This window comes from Tinamus guttatus, unplaced genomic scaffold, assembly GCF_059628265.1.
Source record: "Tinamus guttatus ecotype Peru unplaced genomic scaffold, ASM5962826v1 Tinamus_guttatus_pri_ptg000004l, whole genome shotgun sequence".
NCBI classification, from domain to species: domain Eukaryota; kingdom Metazoa; phylum Chordata; class Aves; order Tinamiformes; family Tinamidae; genus Tinamus; species Tinamus guttatus.
In genome coordinates this window covers 9,428,600-9,448,329 of record NW_028288538.1, presented here as the reverse complement: position 1 = coordinate 9,448,329, position 19,730 = coordinate 9,428,600, and the positions used below count along the sequence as shown (strand labels likewise).

General features: G+C 41.0%; 1 protein-coding gene across 1 annotated transcript; it reads left to right on the top strand.

Moving 5' to 3' along the window:
• Positions 1-394: 394 nt before the first annotated feature.
• Positions 395-18,951, top strand: TM6SF1 (transmembrane 6 superfamily member 1). Its single transcript, XM_088539882.1, has 10 exons — positions 395-524; positions 2,098-2,201; positions 3,564-3,661; positions 4,588-4,691; positions 5,565-5,647; positions 6,899-7,020; positions 10,163-10,267; positions 12,356-12,448; positions 13,423-13,542; positions 18,589-18,951. The coding sequence occupies exons 1-10, from the start codon at positions 433-435 to the stop codon at positions 18,778-18,780; spliced, it is 1,113 nt and encodes a 370-aa protein (XP_088396008.1). The 5' UTR covers positions 395-432; the 3' UTR covers positions 18,781-18,951.
• Positions 18,952-19,730: the final 779 nt, after the last annotated feature.

Here is a 19,730-nt window from a genome sequence, read left to right as displayed (position 1 = left end):
GCCTCTTTCCAGGCAGATCCATCGCGGAGCTCCCGCACGGTCAGTCAGGGACTCCCTCTGTTTCCCGCCCAGCAGCGCGGGTCGCCCGCAGGAGACACCGGGTCACGCTGCCCCGCGGGCACCTGCCCGGCCTCGCTCCGCGCTGTTCGTTAAAGCGGCTCCCGCCGCGGCCTGAGGCAGATTTAACCTTTCCCGCCCCGGGGCGGGCAGGAGGGAGGGAAGGGGCGGCCCGCGCGGGCCATGAGGCGGCGGCGACGCGGCCGCGAGCGGCGGGCAGAGCCCGGCGGCCGCCGGCGGGGCGAGGGCCCGGGCGCAGGCGGCGCCGCGTGTGGCGAGGCGGCGGCAGCGCCGACGAGGGGCGTGAAGCGCCCGGCCCGGACAATGCGCGGCGCCCGCTGAGCAGCGGAGCCGCCGCCGCCTCTCGCCGCGGGCATGAGCGCCTCGGCCGCCACCGGCGTCTTCGTGCTCTCGCTCACCGCCATCCCCGTCACGTACCTCTTCAACTGCCTGGCGGCCGGCGGCAGGTGAGGCGGCGCGGGCCGGGCCGGGCCGGGCCGGGCCGGGCCGCCTGGGGCGAGGCGGGTGTTTCGGGCGCCGCGGGGCGGCGGGGGCCGCAGCCCGCCCAGAGCCGCCCCCGCGCGCGCCGCTCCCCGCAGCTCGTGCCCGGCAGCCGCGGTGGAGGCGCAGCCCCGTCTGCGCCCCCTCCTGCTGCGGGAGAACTTTTATTTTATTTTATTTTATTTTATTTTATTTTATTTTATTTTATTTTATTTTATTTTATTATTTTATTTTATTTTATTTTATTTTCCCCTTCGTTTTGCTTCTCGCCGCCGGAGGATTGCTCCGTAGCAGTCGCCGGCTTGCTCGGTGCTGGCCAGCGTTCAGTGCAAATTTGGTAAAGCGCGGGGCAAGGAGAGGCGCGGGGCAGCGGTGCGGGTGACGCGCATGGAGCCGCTCCTGGTGCGACGGGCGGGAACGCTCCGAAGTGCCGGATCTTGCGAGTTCCCCAGCCAGGCTTCCCCAGAACTGTCCAGACCGGTGCTATGTGTCGTGCCTGGTTTGCTCTCCTGAGACACGGAGCGGGTGCTGCGTATAAAATCATGTCCCACATATTTTTAGCTTATGGTCTGGAGTTTACCTAATCCCTCCTCCTTTTTTTTTTTTTTTTTTTTTTTTTTTTTTCCTCCCTGTATATAGACACAAAAGCAAGGACTGAGACCAGCTGAGACTGTGTTTCAGACTTAAAAGAACGAATAAAATTTAGGCAGTTAGGTTTCAACTGTCAACCAATTTCAAACTTTTTTTTAAAAACTCACTGTTTAGGGGGGAGGGAGGAGGAAGAGACAAATCTCCTTTTGTGTCAAGGATTTTTGTACTTGTCTTCTCTACCGCTTTACTTGCGCTCCCGTTACAAACACCATCTTGGGAGGAGAGGTCTGCTCTGCAGAGCACATCGTGTTGCTGCCAGAGTCAATGACAGGGACACTCGGAGCGATCCCACCCCACAGAGCCTGGGACACCTTTGGTAGCACCTCCAGCTCATCCAAAATTGCCTGTCCAAAACTGGAATTTAAATCCACAGCCAAAAATGCGGGAGCTCCACACTGCCCGTCCATGCAGCTGACGTACTGGTGTTTGGAAATATATGATTTCCTAAGTAGATAACTTATTGCTGAGGTTAGACTAAAAGTGGCTAATGATCCTTTTTGGCCTTGAAATCTCTCCATTTATGACTTTCACCTCTCATTGGCTTTTAAGTTTTTCAGCATTTTCATCCCTTTCTGTTGATATCAGTACAAAAACGGATCTTAGACAAATCTGCATTTCTGGGCATGTTGTTTATCTAGCTATTTTAGTATTTTCCTTTTTTAGATGACCACATGTGAAAAGACAGGCCCATAAATTCTGCAAACCTGCAAAATGAATACTATGACTGACTATGCATTGGGCTTGAAAAGCAGCCTTTTTAATTACTAAAAGTTAGTTTAAGACATTTAAAAGTAATCTCTTCTTTTGATAAAAAGGCTGTAAAAAGCAAAATTCTGTCTGCTTTTTCTTCTTTCTTCTATTTTTTCTTTATTTTTGATATTCTTTCAGTTCCTGGACAGTTGTTGCAGCTGGATTATTGGTCCTAGTTTTTATTGCTCTTTTGGCTCGTGTTCTTGTCAAGAGAAAACCACCAAAAGACCCACTGTTTTATGGTATGTATTGGTAACAAGGAAGCTGAATTCAGAATGCATCCAGTAATATGTAGGTGTAATATATGACTGTTATCACACACTGAACATTTAAAGCATGACTTCAGAATTCAGCCCTGTGAGGTGCTTAAGAAACCTGAAAGGAAGTAAAGACTAGAGGAGAAGTTTCACATCTTTTAAGGCTCTCTCTGAACCAGACATCCCGTTTGGAAAGAACAAAAATAAAATAACACTCAAGCTGGGCTGTGAAGGTGTTTGACACATGATCATACCTGCTGTATCAAGATCCTCTTTGTGGCACGGCTTAGACAGCAGTGTAGACCTTCCATGCACATCTCACTCTGAATGGGCTTAGTTGGGATTTTTGGATCTTTTGGACCAAGGGCCTCTATGGCTTGGTTCCTCATGATCAAATTCCTTCATTTTCCCATTAGCATTAAGTTTCTGTGTTAACGCACTTTGTGACACATAAGAAATCTCATACCTTTCCAGCTATTGCTTGACTCTGCCTGCAGACTCAGGCAAAACACTTCTCTACTGATATTTTGCCATAAAAGAATAGAGAAGAATATTTTTGAATTAAAACCTCGTATTTAGATTACATTATAGCAACAGTTTAGAAGAAAAAAAAACTACTGCTTAATGGCTGTGCCTTGAACTAATTTGCCCCTTTAGCTGGAAATTTTGCAGCATGGGTCCATAGACAATACAGAGCACAAACTGGCTGCATTTGTCCTCTGTCTCCGTTAGGATTCCTAGGTGTCTGTCCTGCGGTGCTCTCAGTGATGCGAGAACTCTCAGTTCACACTGAAGTCAAAGGAAATAAATACCATACATCTATCTATATAAATTTCCTGTCTCAAATGAGTGACTCTACGTTGCCAGATAGGTCTCTTGTGGACTTAAATGGCAAATACATTTTTTTTTTATTGCTCACTTCCAAAAATGGCAAGGAATATTGCCCTCTCTTTTTCCTTTTTGTTGTCCTTTCTCCTTTCCAAAAGATTATTACTGTCAGGATTGTACATGTTGTGTAACAAAGAGCATTCTGAAGGGCTACATCGTGCCTTTCTGTGACTTTCCTGTGAGATGAATGGGGAAACGTGCAGATGTGCAGGATTTCACCTTCCCAAGAACAACTTCCTAATAAACTTGTTGGGCTAGACACTCATAATACTTAACACTTTTTAATAGTTAAAAAGTCTACATGCAGAAAGTCATATAGAAAAGTCTGCGACCTCTAAAGTAGAAACATCTGCGTTGATAGATATTAATCTGTTTGGCTGAATATATCAGCCTGTGAATTAACTGTTTGATTTTAAGACTTTTCACATTCAGTAATTTTTTTTCCCTTTATAATTACAGTTTATGCTGTATTTGCCTTTACCAGTGTAGTCAATCTTATAATTGGGCTGGAACAAGATGGAATTATTGATGGATTCATGACCCATTACTTGAGAGAGGTAAACAATTGTTTGTCTTACAGAGTTAAATAAAATCACTAGTATTTGTCAGAGAAAGTTGCCACTTACATGCCCAAAGGATCTTCTTGCATTTGGTCATTAACCTGTTTCATTATTGTTATAGACAAAGTTTTCACTGGCTTCATCTGAAAAAATAGCACACCTTTCAAATTCCAGCATTATGTCATTTAGCTGAAGTACCACTTCCAGTATGAACTTCCATGGCAGCTATCCAGTCTGCAGAATCCACATGTGCTCAGCACACAGGAGTGGATGAACACTGCAATACCTATGTGCTTCACCAAATCAGGAAAAAATTAGCCTGTACTTCCACTAAATCATTTTAATTAAAGGAATTAGAGTTAAAAAATGATGGTGCCAGATACCTAGTCAGCAGAATCTGTTAGCTGCTGAATATCAACATCCACCAAAAACAGCTCAGTAAGAGCTTGATATGAAAGTCACTGAAGTCATTGAAAAGATTCCATGAATCTTTCCTGGAGGGGGAAATGGGTCGGGCCCTACAAGGTTGTGCATTGTCATTAATCTATTCAATCAATACCATGCTACATTGCTAATTATAGCTTTATTTGTTAAACTTTAGGATCCTATCTTTTATTACTGGAATATAGAAAAGTAATATTTCATTAAGACAGCAGCATATTTGACAGTCACATACAGACAAGGAGTTTTTCCTTCTCTTTTCCACCCATTACTGTGTATATATATATATGGAATTTTATTATTTCTGGTCCTACCTAAGTGACAAAACGTTTCCTGAAACACGTTGCCGACAGTCAAAAAGTGTACCCCTAGACTGAACACCAGTTACTTTCCTCAGACTGATTCCTGCTATTTGTTATTAATTGCTCATTTCTAACACTTTCTCGAATCACCGTATACTTGTAAAAATAAATTTTCTCTAGGATGAACCGTATCTGAACACAGCGTATGGCCATGTGATCTGCTATTGGGATGGCTCAGTTCATTATCTGATGTATCTCTTGATGGTGGCAGCTATTGCATGGGAGTAAGTCATTTGGATTTGCGTACTGTTTAATTTGTTTGCCTCCTCATACAACCTAGCAAAGGCTTTTTCTATATAGTATTTACATTTTTCTTTCCAGATTGTTTTGTGCCTTGGCCCAAAGCAATGCTATTAAAATTCCATCACTTTCAGGAATTGTACCCACACCAAAGTTATCCTTTCTCTCCATTAATAAAAAGCAACAAATACACTAAACTGTGTTCTCTCTGTTTCACTCTGCGGCCCATAGCCCATCTGCATTACATTATTTAGAAAAGGAAAGCTTCAAGAGGATGTACAGTAAAACCGTAGTACTGTTTATTCAAAGAATATATAAATGCTGGGAAAACTATTTTTCTCAGCATTATTATGTTTTCTTTTTCAATTGTGTTAGAAACCATTATGCAGTTTAAGAGGCTCTTAAATAATCATTATTTAAGAAAATAATAATTATTCTGGACACCCTTATGGTCCTTGCTGTTACAGGAGTTTGAGAAAATAAGTACTTACATTCGAAGTCCAGAGGATAGTGTAGCTTTTTGTAATAGAAGCACTACCAGAAGACCTATATATCTATTGTATAGTCCTGCACAGTGACTGGCTTGTGTAAAAATCACACGCAGCCTCCAGGTGAGAGAAGCACTAAGAATGCACAAATCCTGTGCGGCTCGTGATCATCTCCTCATGGATGCATGTGGGATTCCTCTAGGTCCACAGCTGGGAGGCAGGATTGTTCACTTGTGGGACAGATTTTAAAACGTTTACTTCCCAAGGTGCAGTTATGGCAATCGGTAGAATATTTGAGGATGATTTTGGGTGGTGGGATTTTAGGGATGGTGCAATAACTTTTTTTTTTTCTTTTCCTTTTTTTAACAGACAAAGTTATAGAACCATTGGTCTCTACTGGTTAGGTTCCATTGTCATGAGCATCATTGTCTTTATGCCTGGAAACATTGTGGGTAAGGACATAATTTATATAATTAACTTTCCCCTGTGAAACAATTTAAAAATTCAGCATCTCATTCAAGTAAAGTTTAAGTTAAACAATGAGACAATAATTGTCTCTTATTATCATTAAAAATTATATTAAAATTACTAATGTACTTCACAGTCTGACTTTCAAGCACTGCACAAAAGACATCCAAATTACTTTTAAAAGTAATTTGTTCTATATTGAAAACAATTTAATATTCCTAGATTTCTAAGATAAATCAGTGCATATTTATGCTACTAGAGGTTAAGAATTGTAATTAAAAATCTCCAACAGGTATTTATCCACAGGTCAAAAGACCAGATCTGCTGGTCTTTTGAGAGCTTTTATTCCCCTACCAAACAACTCCCCAAGAACCCAAGAGGGTTTTATTTATTTATTTATTTTTTAAACCAAGGCTTAACTTAATAATTAAGTTAATACAAAGTTGACCAGGATGCTACTGACATAGATGATTATGTGTCCAAGTCCTGTGGTCAGCTTTGAAAAGGCTCAGTGTAACCTGGGTTTTTAGTACAGAGGAGAAATATTCACGGTGCTACTAGGAACCAGCCCAGCTCCCTCCTTTGCAGGTTCACGCTCCCACCGGGAGGGAGCCAGCAGATTTACTGTGATATCTCTGCCTCTGTCCTCTATGGAAAGCCAAAAGACTTATTTACTAGAACCTGCCTTTGGTTTTCAATTTTGACACAGAGGAGTCAGCATAAAAAGCCCCATTTTACCTGATTAACCCTGGCTGAGGATAGACTTATGAATCTGTATGTAAGTATTAGTACAGGCCTGTAGGAGAAACCAGGGCTTTGGAAACCAAATGCAGTATCAGAACTTTAAAAAATAGATCAGTTCATCAGTTCATTTTTTCTCAATTTTTCATTAGTGATTCCCCTATTTGAAGCATATTTCATTAAGAGATTACAAAGTTCTGCCATCCTACAAGGTTATCTAGCATAGTGTGACTGAGGTGGCTTCCTGTCTCCTCAAAAAAAAAAATCTTATTTCTAAAATGTCACTCTATCCAATAGATTCTCTCTCACCTTTCGCTCTACTACTATTAAACATATGATTGTCAGCAGGATTTGCATGTTAGTTTACTAGTCATTCCTAATGTTTTATATTTTTTACTCTAACTGCTTCAGGTTTTACTTTCCATAGTTTTTTTTTTAACTCCACTGCAACACATTTTACAGATTCTTCATACATTTTTTGACTGTTTTAATAGGAAAATACGGAACAAAAGTGTGTCCTGCTTTTTTCTTAAGCCTGCCATACATTTGCCTTCCCATATGGGCTGGGTTCCGAATCTATAATCAGCCCTCAGTGACTCATGATACTCCAGTCAAGGTAATATTATTACATATTCACTGTTCCTACTGAGTTCTATAGAGCCATCAGTGAGAGGGGAATGTGTTACAACTGTTCACTGTTATGACAATGGCGGCTAAGTTGTGTAGATGTTATAGAAATATCCATACCATAAGAAAGTTCATTAAGGTTGGTTAAAGAAAAAAAAATCTCAAGTTCAAAGTACTCAAATTTATAGATATTGTTGTCCTGCTCATCTCTATTCAAATTTGATATACATTTGATTTTAGAGGCAAGATATTAGCACATTAATTGATATAAAAATTGTTTAAACACTTTCTAGTTGTCCAAAAATATGTCTATCTGTAAAATACTTGAAGACTGCTTAGGCCTTTGTCTTTGGAGTTTAATGGTTGGGCTGTGTTGTGATTAGTAACCGAGCAATCAAAAATGTAGCAAGGCTCATGTACTTTTCTACAAAACGAAAGCCTGCAGTACAAAGCACAGAACAGGTATTTAACCCTTTGTTGCCACAAGCAAGCCAGCTTATTGCCACAACACACTGCAGCATTTGCCAATAATAACCAATTAGTATTTGTGCATCACAGGAGCTCCTGAGTGCCCGCAGGTCCACCTGCACACACACAGATGGTGGGAGATAGCTCCTATCCTCTGCCTAGTAGGCAGTCAGTTCTATGGCAAGAATATCAGCAGATGATGCACTGGCAATTTTTCGCAGAAATGAATGAAAGATGCCCCTCAGCCTCCTGAAGTTTGAGGAACTGCTACCGAATCATCATTTTTAGGGCAAATTCCTATGAAAGGCAAGTTAGGGGAAATATCAGGTTCCAAACCCTGAAAATACTGAAGGAGAAAAAAAAAAAACACCGACAGGAGGAAATAATCAAGTTTTGGCTGTTTTTGTTCACGGGGAAGGGATGGAGCTATGCCCTCCTTTAGAATCAAACCAAGCTGTACTACAATGTTTCACAAAGCCCAGTAGACCCAGCTACAAGTATAGTAGCTAAGGAAACAGCTTTACAGTAATTTCAAATTCATTAACAACATTAATATCCATAAGTTCAGATTTGCATCAGAATTCTGTGGGGACTGACTTTTGTGGATAGCATACAAGATTAGTCTCAACCTCTAAAACCAAGCGTGGAAGGAGCCTCGGAGAAGTTATGGAAAAGAGCTTTTCCCTAGGAAATGACAGAAAATGCTAGTTATGGCTATGCACTATGCTCCACAAAGGAACAGCAGGACTGGCAATGTTTTTGTGTTCATTTTAGCATGTATTGGGGTGATTTTTGCTGTATTTAGAAGGGAAACATAAATGTACTCGATAGTTGAGGTCTGATGGTGAACTGCTGCTTTGAGGACGCGTTATCTTTCAAATTCTTCATCCTTCCACTTTTAAGCATTGTGTTTTCATTTTGCTTTTGTACATGGGCACAAGAGAGAAAAAAAGCTGTTGGTTTCTGTCCCTTGGCATTTTAAAAGACTCATTCTACCATCAAAGCTTGTTTGCACTGTTATATTGGTTTTGTCTCTAAAACCTCCAAGTGCAAAGTCATGCTGTAGCTTGAGGGGCACACGAAGAAAAAATCCTTAATGTATGGCCATGAAAGAAAGGAAGGCATGCTACATATGTAAGCTAATTAATTAGACAGAATGGAGAAAAAAAAACAAATGATGAACTTTTCATTATTTTTAGATAGTCCACATCTGAAAATTACTTGTAACTCAGCAGTCTTTGTCTTCCTTAGGAATAAGCATTAGGATATATATATATTTTTTTCAGGTAGTTATATGAACATTCCTATACTTTTAAATACTGCAAAGTAACACAGTCATAATTATGATATTGCCAAAACAGACCTGTTGTTCTAGTATGAGAAACAAAAAGGATGTGGCATAGAACTTGTTCTGAAACATAACCTTTTCAAAAAATAAAGAGTTTGATGAAGGGGATGGCCTGGGTGTATAAAATGGCCTTGTTTTTGTTAAGCTACCATCCAGATCTTGGAGTTCTTATTCAGGAATTGTGCTTGCAAGATTTGTTCTCCTGTTCCAATAACTTTATTGTGAGTATGTTGAACATGAGTGCTTCTAATTGTGCCTCTACATCCTAATTTTTGTTCAGAGCTTTTGGAGACAATACCGTAAGTATATAACAGGAAGGAAATTTGGTTTTTGTTTTTGCTGTGTGCATGCCAGCACACGGCTAATAAAAAGGAAGAGGAAATGAGTAACACATATAAATGGGGAAGTTTTCCCTATAAACTGCAGAGAGAAACTCTGATGTGCATATAACTTTGGCTGTGAATACGGCGCTGAAAGTGTAGCCAGAGTTATTTCCATGGCTCCCATAGGTTTTACCATGTAGGCAGAGAGATCTCTTTTTGTTGCTTTTCTCTCTCAGATACAGCTCTATGGCCTCTGTTACCTTACCTCTGCATGCCTAGTTCTGGGGGGGGATCCTGTTTTATGACTAGGGAAGGGAGGCCCCGATCAGATCTAGTTTTTTCCACATGCTAGGTGCACATACACATTTTATTATGCACTCATGTGTTACCTACAATGTTTTTTTTTTTGTTCTCTGAACTCAGCAACCTCAATTAACACTAGAAAAGCTCTTTTTTTACATCCCATGCAAGTGCTATTCCATTTGTTTCCATACGGTGTCACAGCCTGCTGAAAACCAATCCATTCACCATTAAGGAGGTGAACACTCATTTTGCCCTCCCTCCCAACAGTCCTTGTAAATCATATGATACCCTACTTCAAGTGTAGGAGACAAACCTACATACTCAGAAGTTCCCTACAGAGGGACATTCAGGAATATTAATTCAAATTAATAATAAATGTGACTTTAAATGAAGTTAGCAATGCTCTTTGTAAGCTTTGGATGAACTCAGAGTAAAAAACAGTATTAATTTAACCTTCTTTGAAAGTAAATGACTCTATAATACAATGACTTTGTGTCTATACACTTCTAGACTTCATTCAGATTAGTTTTCTTGATCGCATCCTACAGAAGAGTCCTACCAGAAGCAGGGTAACATAACTGAGAACTACCCACTTCTCATGTTTTGCCACTTGACCCTTACTGAGTAACTACTTTGGAGTTAAATGTTTGCCATTTGAGATGTGCTACTAAATAGATGCTGTGTTGCAGGTGGTTCAGGAAGTCCAGAGGAAAGGACTGTTAAGACGACCAATAGATTTGATCTTAGCTGCATACCTCATTCTAGCAGCGGGGTTTTGCATATTCAGGGGTATGGTAAGTTGAAAGTATTTTAATATTTTGGCCTTTGATTTTCCCTTAAACTTTTAAATTCCTGCATTTCCTAAAAGAGAAGTCTTAGTGCCTGTGTGAAAAAGGTACGTACAGTTCAGTGAAGGGATATTCTTTGATTTTCAGGGTTGGAGTAAGCCCTAGGCATATAAAGGATAAATTGGTTACTTATTATGATTACTGTTGCTTTGCTTCCCCATCTTTTTATATAAATTATGTTTTTTCAGAAGAAACTATGTACATTGTAACAAGAGTAAATAGCATCCCAAGCTTAGTTAAACATGTCTCACTGTTTTTTGTTAGTTTAGTGTTTTCTTCCACAAGAAGATGGAGGCAATCAAACTAAATTAAACTGAATTTGTGTCTTCCTAAACAGAAATGTGTAGTTAAACTCATAGGAAACCAAGCCAAATTAATTTACACTCTCCCAGGTAAAAAAAAAGGTTGCTTCAGGTGCAAATATCTTGCTTTATCTAAGTTACCTGACTTTATACCGATGTTGTTTCTACTTATCAAGAGCTGATTTTTTAAATCTGTAAGCATAACCGACAATAGATTAAAAATTTTAAGGGAATGAAATAGTATTGAAAATGCTTGTTAAAGTAGGTAAATCCAGGAGTAGGCAAACTTTTTTTTTTTTTAAAGCTTTAATGCACTGACTGCCTTAAGCAAAACAAATTTCATAATATTAGCGCACAGTCCTCAAAAGTTTAGGCACCTTAGACAGCTATCTGTCTGCTTGAAAATAATTCAAGTAACAGCTATCCATAGGAACGTTTTGTTTACACAGGGCAGATAGTCCTTTTGTGGTTCTGCTGCTCACATTGCATTCTGTTTCTCTGAAAACTTCTTTCAAAAGTGTTTCACACTGTCTTGCTTCTACCCTATTTAGATGCCTTCATTTCTCATAGCTCATGCTACACAGGGCACCACTGCTGCAGGTTAAGCATCTGTTTGTTGCAGGAAGGGTTATCGCATGCTCTGCCAGCTAACTTAGTTCTGCAGTCTCATTTCCTCATTTCTCAGAAGAATTCTGTTGCTTTTTTGGGGTGGAGGAGGATGGGGTGAAAGCGTGTGGTCACTTCCTTATACCCTTCCTCTACCGAAGCAGGAACTGCTTCACTGGCCTTTTATTCCTGCCTACAGAGATCAGCTGAACATCTCTGTGTAGGCTGCAATAACCAGAACTTGGTGAAGTGGTTAGTCAAGAGAAAACCATTAAAAGCAGACCCAGACCTCTTTTTGATGCCTATGTCAGAAAAGAAAAAGGAGAAATACCCATTGTTTGTACATCTTTGTATTTTTCTTCAAAGCCACAACAAATACACATGAAATTAAGTTGTGCAAAACAATGTTCAGCCTTATTGCAAACTTGGGCATTAATAATGCCCTGCCAGACACATTTACAGTGATAGCTATTGACACAGATTACCAGCTCATTTTAGAACAGTATTTTTTGTAGTAAGATTTCTAAGGGCTACTATGTAAAGTAACTAAAGTAACTACATTTTTGGAGTAACTGGGTGCTCGTTATGCTTATTGGCAATTTCGTTCTCTGTATAAGAGTGTAATATCCAATAATCTCCCATTTGCCACCACCTTTAAACCTGCCAGTGAACCTTAGATCTCCATTGGTCTCCACTGCTACTTTGCTGTAGTGCAACTCTGGGACTACACACGTGGCTTGGCATCCTCACCTGGTGCCTAGCCTGAGGTTTCCACTGCAGAGCAGTTTTCCATTGGAAAACCTGCTTGTCAGGAGCAAAGCCAGGTTGTCAGAACAAATCAATAATGACTATAATTGTACTACAGCAAGTGACCATTCCAGTACCTATCTTTGCAGCAGGCCGTTAGCATTAGCGTTTCCTTACAAGCAGGAATCGAGGGGACGCTCTGTTTCAGCCTTGACTGGTCAGAAAACGGGCCACCTTTCCAGCAGATTTGGAGCAAGCCTTGGCAGCTGCAGCACTGCAGACAATTACTGAATCTTTAGGGCTAGTAACAGGCAGTATCAGGTCAACTTGTTTTAGAACAAATTCCTTGGTCACAGGACGTTTTAAAAATTCTCCTCAGATTGCTCTGGACTGCCCCGCTGAACTCTGCCGGCTGTATATCCAGCTTCACGAGCCGTATATAAAAGATCCTGCTGCCTACCCTAAGCTTCAGGTAAAGCATTAGCTGTGGAGCATACAGGGTCATAAGGTGTTTTCTTAACTGACACAAAGACAAAACCATGGGTTTTTACAGATGACAAACAGTGAGGGAAGTATTTGTTCATAGCAAGTTAAATAGTATTTCACATATTCTACTAAACAATCATTGCAGGGTACTAGCTCTTCACTGTGATAAACCCAACTTGTGTTCAAATCAGTTACCTAGAATTATACATCTCAAGTGCTCAGGCTTTTTTAAAATACATTCCATTAAATTCTCTCTTTTTTTGATCATCATTACCCTTCTTTAGAAGGGCAAAGCAGACTTTCAGTCTGGAATAATGAAGCAAAAAGAGGCGAGACAAGATTCCGTAAGTTCACGTTCTACTCCAATCACACATCTTTGCAAAGCCTGCTTACATGAGCATTGCAGAGGAAGGAGTGATTTGATTGAGGCTTCTTAGTATTTGCAAGATTGCCATTTTCAGGAAACTGCTGCTGCATAGGGGCAGTGCCTGAAACAGTTACAGAATTCACTAGGGAGCCAGAGTGCAGAACCCAAAACGCTCTGGTGACCTTGTTCTTGGTGGGGATGAGGGTGGCTTGGGTACACCTCACTCCAGAGCTGGAAGTGTCTTGAAGCTTGAGAAAGGGACACAGATTACATTGGACAGTGAGTTAGGTCAAGCCAGACTTAGTGGCATGGCCTCAGAGATGGAAAGGGGTAGGAGAGGGCAGGACGTGTCCTAGGATGAAGGGAATCTGGGTGGGACAAAAAGAACAGACATCAGTATCAGCTAAGGCCACAGGGGAACTGGATCCAGTTAACATCATTCAGGTGCAAAACTCTCTTCTCAGGAAAGTTGTAGCTGCAAAAAAGCCTGGGAATCATTACTCCAAGGAGAGTAGCCTCAGTTCCTCAAGTTCCTCAGTCAGCAGCAATTTTTAAATGCTGCAAGGCAACTAACATTTCTGTTTGAAATGCAGATGCTGGCGTACATGTTCTACTCTGTGCCATATTATGTGATTGCACTGTATGGCCTACTGGTGCCTGGTTGTTCCTGGATGCCCGATTTAACCCTTATACATGCTGGAGGACTAGCACAGGTATGTCTTGTAAAATGTTCACTCTTTAATTGCTGGTGAATACCTAGAGAACCACAGAATGCAAGAGGGCCCCATTATTACGCTGGGATGGTGCCACTAACTCAGTTCACTCATTATATCTGTAGAGAACTAAGTTAAGGGAGTGAAGTATCAAGCTTATTGCATGTCTCTAGTGTCTATCATGCTTTGACAGACTATTCTTTTCCCCTTCTGTAGTGTATTTATGGGGCTCATTTAAACCTTATCAAGCACCACACATTCTTTAACTGAAGCCACAAAGGAAGCCTGTTTCAAAGCTTTAACAGTACACATGTTAAAATAAAAATATTTCCATAACATACATTGACAAAGTGTAGTTTGAAAAAGCTAAACGAACAAAGTACCTGCTAGTCACCTAAAAGGGACCACATCAGTTGACAATCTCGGTATAGCAGTGGGAACCTCCCAGAACACCCAACGTAACACTAAGACACGCTCATGTTCCCAGCGGCCTCCCAAAGATCAGGCTTTCGTAACTCACTGTTCTGCATCTCTTAAATGAGCAATCACAGTTCATTATGAGTTGTTGCTGATGATTATGAGAAGACTAAAAGAAAAAAGTCAATGCGAACTAGTGAATTACCTCTCCTATCGTAACAGATAAAGACATGACATTTGAGATGGTGAAAATAATTGATTTGCACTATATATAGCAAATGAAATGAGCTCTGAACATCCCAACAATGCAGAAAAATACATATATAATCCTGCAAATAATGAGAACATAGGGACATGGCATTAAGTGTAACTTGAGCATCGCTGTTAGACAAACACAGACCAGCACTTTGTTCCCCATGCCAGAGATAACAATCACAGATACCAACTACAATCCAGTTGAACTGTCCAGGAAGGATGGGGGAGTGACAGGTTTCTATTTGTGAGCAACTACCACAGAGAATGAGATGACCTTTTAATGGCTTATATAGAATCTTGAATCACCAAACTACCTCAGAACAGAATCTGGCAAACATATTAATGGAGAGTTTCAAATGCTCAAAAGGTACCATAATCTTTATACAACTGTGTTTGGCCCAGATCTAATCTAAAAAAAAGCACAAGCTAGCTAAAGTAGGCAGCCCAGCATCAGAAACCTCTCTCTACTGATAGATTACTCAAGTTTCATGAATTCCCCAGGCTGTCAGGAAAGAAACTGCTCTATCAAAGATCATTTAGCACAAGGGAAAGTCAGTCAAGTCACAATGTGCTATCAAAGCCTTGCAAAATTCCCCAAATGCTGCAGACCCCCAGAGTGGAATGTTACAAAAAGTTTCCCATAAGAAACATTCACTTTTTTTTAAAATGATATTTTGTATCTGTATGGTTTAAGATATGCCAGTGTTTTGTTGCTGAAGAAAAAAAATCCTCTTCTCCCTTGTGGTGTGGTTTCAGGATAATGCTGACAGAGGGGGAAAAAAAGGCTATTGGAAGTCCAAAACTAATGCTCACCCATTTCCCTTTTTATTGTTTGCAGCTGACTAAAAGAATGGCATGTTGCTGCACTTCCCCAATACCTTTCTGATTAAAACACCCGCCCCGCCCCCCCCCCCCCCACACACACACACACAAAAAAACCTTTAAAAGTTGTTAACAAAGTTAAATACTACAAAGGCATTTCCCAATACTTTAATGCACCACAGCATGAGCTTCAAATCATTCAAGTCATTTTCAGCTGTGGAATTTCTGACTTGTTGAATTGTGAGCAACTCAGAAAGAGAGCAGAAGCATGACTTAGAATGAACCAAGGGCTCCCTTTTAGATTTTTTGGCCCTTCCGAGTCACAAAACACTATTTCCGGATTTGTCTACACTTTTCCCAAGTTAAAATGCTTATAATTTCAATTAATATACAGCTATTGGAACATGTTTTGTTTTCTATTATAAAAAAATGAAAGTTAAAAAACTAAAAATGGAAACAGAAGGCAATGCTCCATGGAAGCCAACACTTAGGATTTTTAAAAATATTTTTTCTTTCTGTCATGAAATATGCACTTTTTGCATATTTTGAAAAATTTGAAATACCAGTTCCAAAATGCAATGTAATGGAGCTAAACAGAATTCCTCCCCCCTCCCCCAAATTACATACATCTCAGCTCGAGTTATTCTGTTATTTACATTTTGCCTCAAACAGGTTGGGACCCTCTGTTTGGGCTTTATGAAGCTCCAGGAACATCTCCTTAAGTGTCACAGAGCTAAAATACCTGGATTGTTGATTATACAAAAAGGTTAGGGACAAGGAGTCCCCCCTTATTGAGCCATAGCCACACACCAGCCTTTCCATTGCACCTCCTCCCTGCTTCCCTTTTCTGCCCTGATGTGAGGAATGTTCTTCTCTCCTTTGCCAGCCAAGTGTTTTACTTAACCCTGCAGTTTCTGGTGGCTACTTTCTGCAGTGCAAAAACTCAACATAGTGTTTTGTCTACAAGGGAACTTAACCCAAAGAACAGAGGTGTCTCCAGGCTGCCTCCACCCTGCTGTCAGGCTCGTATGACCTGGGCCAAACTTCTCTGAAATCTCTTACAATTTTTGTCTTCACTACGTTTAGAGATAACAAGCACACACGCACACACAGGAGGAAGAATTCAGGCCCTTCTCTTCCCCTGACTAGGGGTTTTTCTTCATTTCAGGCTAACAAATACTCCAAGTACTGCCTATGAACAATCTATAGACAGAATATAGTCAAAATCTAAACCCAAACTATTTTGTACAGCCACCAAGCTAAATTAGTACCACTCAGGTGCAAACTGCAGTTGTTAGGTTGAGCAGGGCCATGTCCAGCAGCCAGGTCTCTTGTGGTTGCAGAATGGCCTCATCAGTAGATTGGCCAAGGCATCACGGTTAAAGAAAAGGCTGTTGGTTAGAGACATAAGGCTCTAGTAGAGGTTCACCCCAAACAAGATTTTTTTTTTTTCTGCCAAAGTTTGAGGTTTTGATCCTTGAAGTTCTCCACTGAAAGATGTTTCAATAACAGAAAGCACCAAAGAGCATAAACTGCTCTTGCTTACCTAATGCCAGCCCATTGCAGATATTTGGATATCACACTGCAGGTATCACTGGAATGATAACAGCCCTTACTGCTTACAGCTACAGATTTGCTGGGGGAATCTGGTACATGAAACAAAAGCTGGATTGGACTACTAGGGAATGATTTAATACACATTTCTACCCCAAATAAGAAAGAAGTGGCAGGAGCCAAATTCATGGAGAGTAAGTGAGGAAACACAGGGGATTAGAGACATAGAACAGTTTCCATGCAGGTAAATAAAGTTAAAAAATAAAACAGGGTGACTACCTGAGCACACCTGAACATCCTCACTGAAAAGAGAGAGAGAAAAAAACACCAAGGTGCTATACTGACAAACAAGTCTAATAAACAGTAACATCTCCATAGAGTGCATTAGCCAGTAAAACGCTTTGGACTAGAAAGAACAAAAGCTTAACAGTCAAATGTTTCTGGCTTTTATAGAGCTAGAAACTCACTAACACCCCATGGTCTTGCTCTAAGAAAGAAACCAGACAAAGCAGCCCAGAGAGTAAAGCCACCAAGGAGGCCTGGGGAGCTCTGGATCTGAGACAACAACGCTTCTCCCAGAAGCGCAGGCACCCACAGCACTTACACACAGGGCTGGGGACTGTGCTCAGAGCCACCAGGGCCCTGGAACCCAGCCCCACATTTCCCTCTTTATAAGGTACTTTGCTCACCTCAGAAGAACCCTAAGGTACCACAGAGGAACTGTGAGAACCCACATAAACGGTAGCTCCAGGTCTCCTAAGGCAGCTGGTGGCTGTGTAGCAACTTGGGAAAGCATTACCTCCCATCCTGTGGGCCACCCACTCCAAGGGAGCTCCTAGGCTGAGGGAAGGGAGCAGGCACCTGAGCAAACCACACAGGGACCTGAAACCCTGACCCAGGTGAGGGCAAACAGGCTGATATAAAAACACTGCTGATAAGGTGTCCCTGAGCAGCTGTTTGCAGAGTAATGGCTATTTACAGAGACATGCTAAGTGGCACTCTGCTGAAGTGTGTTTGTATTTGATTTCTTTGATTACTTTGTTTTGTAACTCAGGTTTGCTAGATCAGATCTCCCTTTTCTGTTCCAGTGTATGGTGTCAGCCCAACCGCTTGCTCGAGACACCTGCACTGTATTTACTGCTTTACTAAATACAAACTGAATTGTGCTCTTTGTGAGTCCTAAATAACTCCTGCTTCAGCCAGAACAACAAACAGGAGTTGGCCATAGTGAACTCCACTGCGTTGCTAAAATCCTGGTGTCCCTTTCTCCTGCTCCGCTTCAGGTCAAATTCATGTTTATCTTCTCAGAGTCCCCCATTCACTGCAAACTAACTAACTAAAATTGGACGCATGATAGTTAATGTGAACAAGCTGTTGCTTGAAATAGCAGGTAACAGATGGAAACAAAAGACAGCAACTATTCTGATGCTTCTATCTTTAAATGTTTGTTTATGCTAAAACTATGCTCCAGCTCAGCAAGCTTCTCTTTGCCGATAACCTTCAATGTAAACTCCCGAGCTGCCTGCTTCCAGCCCAAAGGCCGCATTTTTCAGACGTTTTCCGAAACCATGAGGAGTTCTGGGATTAGTATCTGCAAGACTGAGCTCAAATTTTGTTTTCTTTAACTGTAGCTTTGAAGCTTTTATTTTCTAACTTTATTTGGAGCGAGTGCCCGTCGCTTCCCGCCGGTGCCCGGCACAATGCTGGGGACGGGCGAGCGGCTCCCTGCACCTCCCTGGGGGCACCCGGGCACGTGAATTATCACTCGGTAGCCACGGATTAAATCCTGCTCGTGGCGTTACATCAAGCTGCGAATGACTGTAGTTCAGACTGTATTTTTAAACTGCTGTGCAAAAGTATGATAGATAATGGAGAAATAAGAGGGTTAGCTTGGAAAATGTCACCGGGAATGCATACTTGCATGCAGATTATGCTGTCTTTCCAAAATATACATCAATTTTATCCTCTTTTAATATATACGTTATATACACACCACAGGCTCAGTTTTCCCATATTGGTGCTTCTCTTCATGCTCGAACTCCTTACATCTACAGAGTCCCTGAAGAGGCAAAACAGTTTTTTCTGATATTGAACATAATGTATGGGATTCTTCCCCAGCTGTTGGCTTACAGGTGTGTAAACAAGCCAGAGTTTTTTATGAAAATGAAAGAAGAAGAAAAAACGGAATAGTGCCACTGCTTTGAGTTCCTCTTTTTGGCTATGTAAATAATTGGCTTCGGATGTAACCGAACTGCTCAAACGGAACCCAAAAGAAGTGTGTAAGATGTGTAAAATTGCACAGTCTGCTTTGTTTATCCTACTCAAAAAAAGAGAAAATAAAGACAACTGCCTTCAGTATCAGTTCTGCACAGTTTGATTTTACACTGCAGTAGATAATAGTTCATACAGCTATTGAGGTGTGCTGACATTTTTAGAAATATTGCATGGAGTTAAATAATGATGTCAGTATTTTGCTTCCATACACTTACATATATCAGTGTTAGCAATTCATGTATAAAAGTACTGTATAATTTTTAAGATCAATGTTTTTGAAGTGTCAAAAATTAACATCCATAACTGTCACATGCACATGTTTTATTTGTCAAAAAGAACGTCTTGTGGGTCAGCCTTGTTAAAAATCCCAAGAAATTTTAAGATGCAATCAACTCTGATGGTAAGATTCCCTATATGATAACTGAATCATATAGTTTTGTTACTATTTTTAAAGATTCAGTTCTGCAAGGACTATCGTCTGCTTGAAGTTAAGCATGTGCTTCTGAGCAGTTCTGCGCTGGGCTTGTGCTCAGCACCTTGCACACGAGGCCGGACACAACGGCACCAGCTTCAGTGGGGAGCAATTTTTACTGTGTTTCTCTAAGGAGCTATTTGTGCTGGGACCTTAGGTTGTAGGCAAGTAGCAGCACACAGAGGGACCTTGGTTTCATGTGGTTTGTGTTTCTGTTTGCAATTAGAACTATTTCTATGCCTTTTGTGTGTGTGTGTGTTTATACTAAAAGCAGTACCTTTAGTAGCTTTCTCACAGATGAAATTAGCTGATACCACTTAGCCGGAAGCACTTTCTTTTGGGGTGTTTAGTTTTGGATGCTTTGATTTACAGCATTTACATTTTCTTTTTAAAC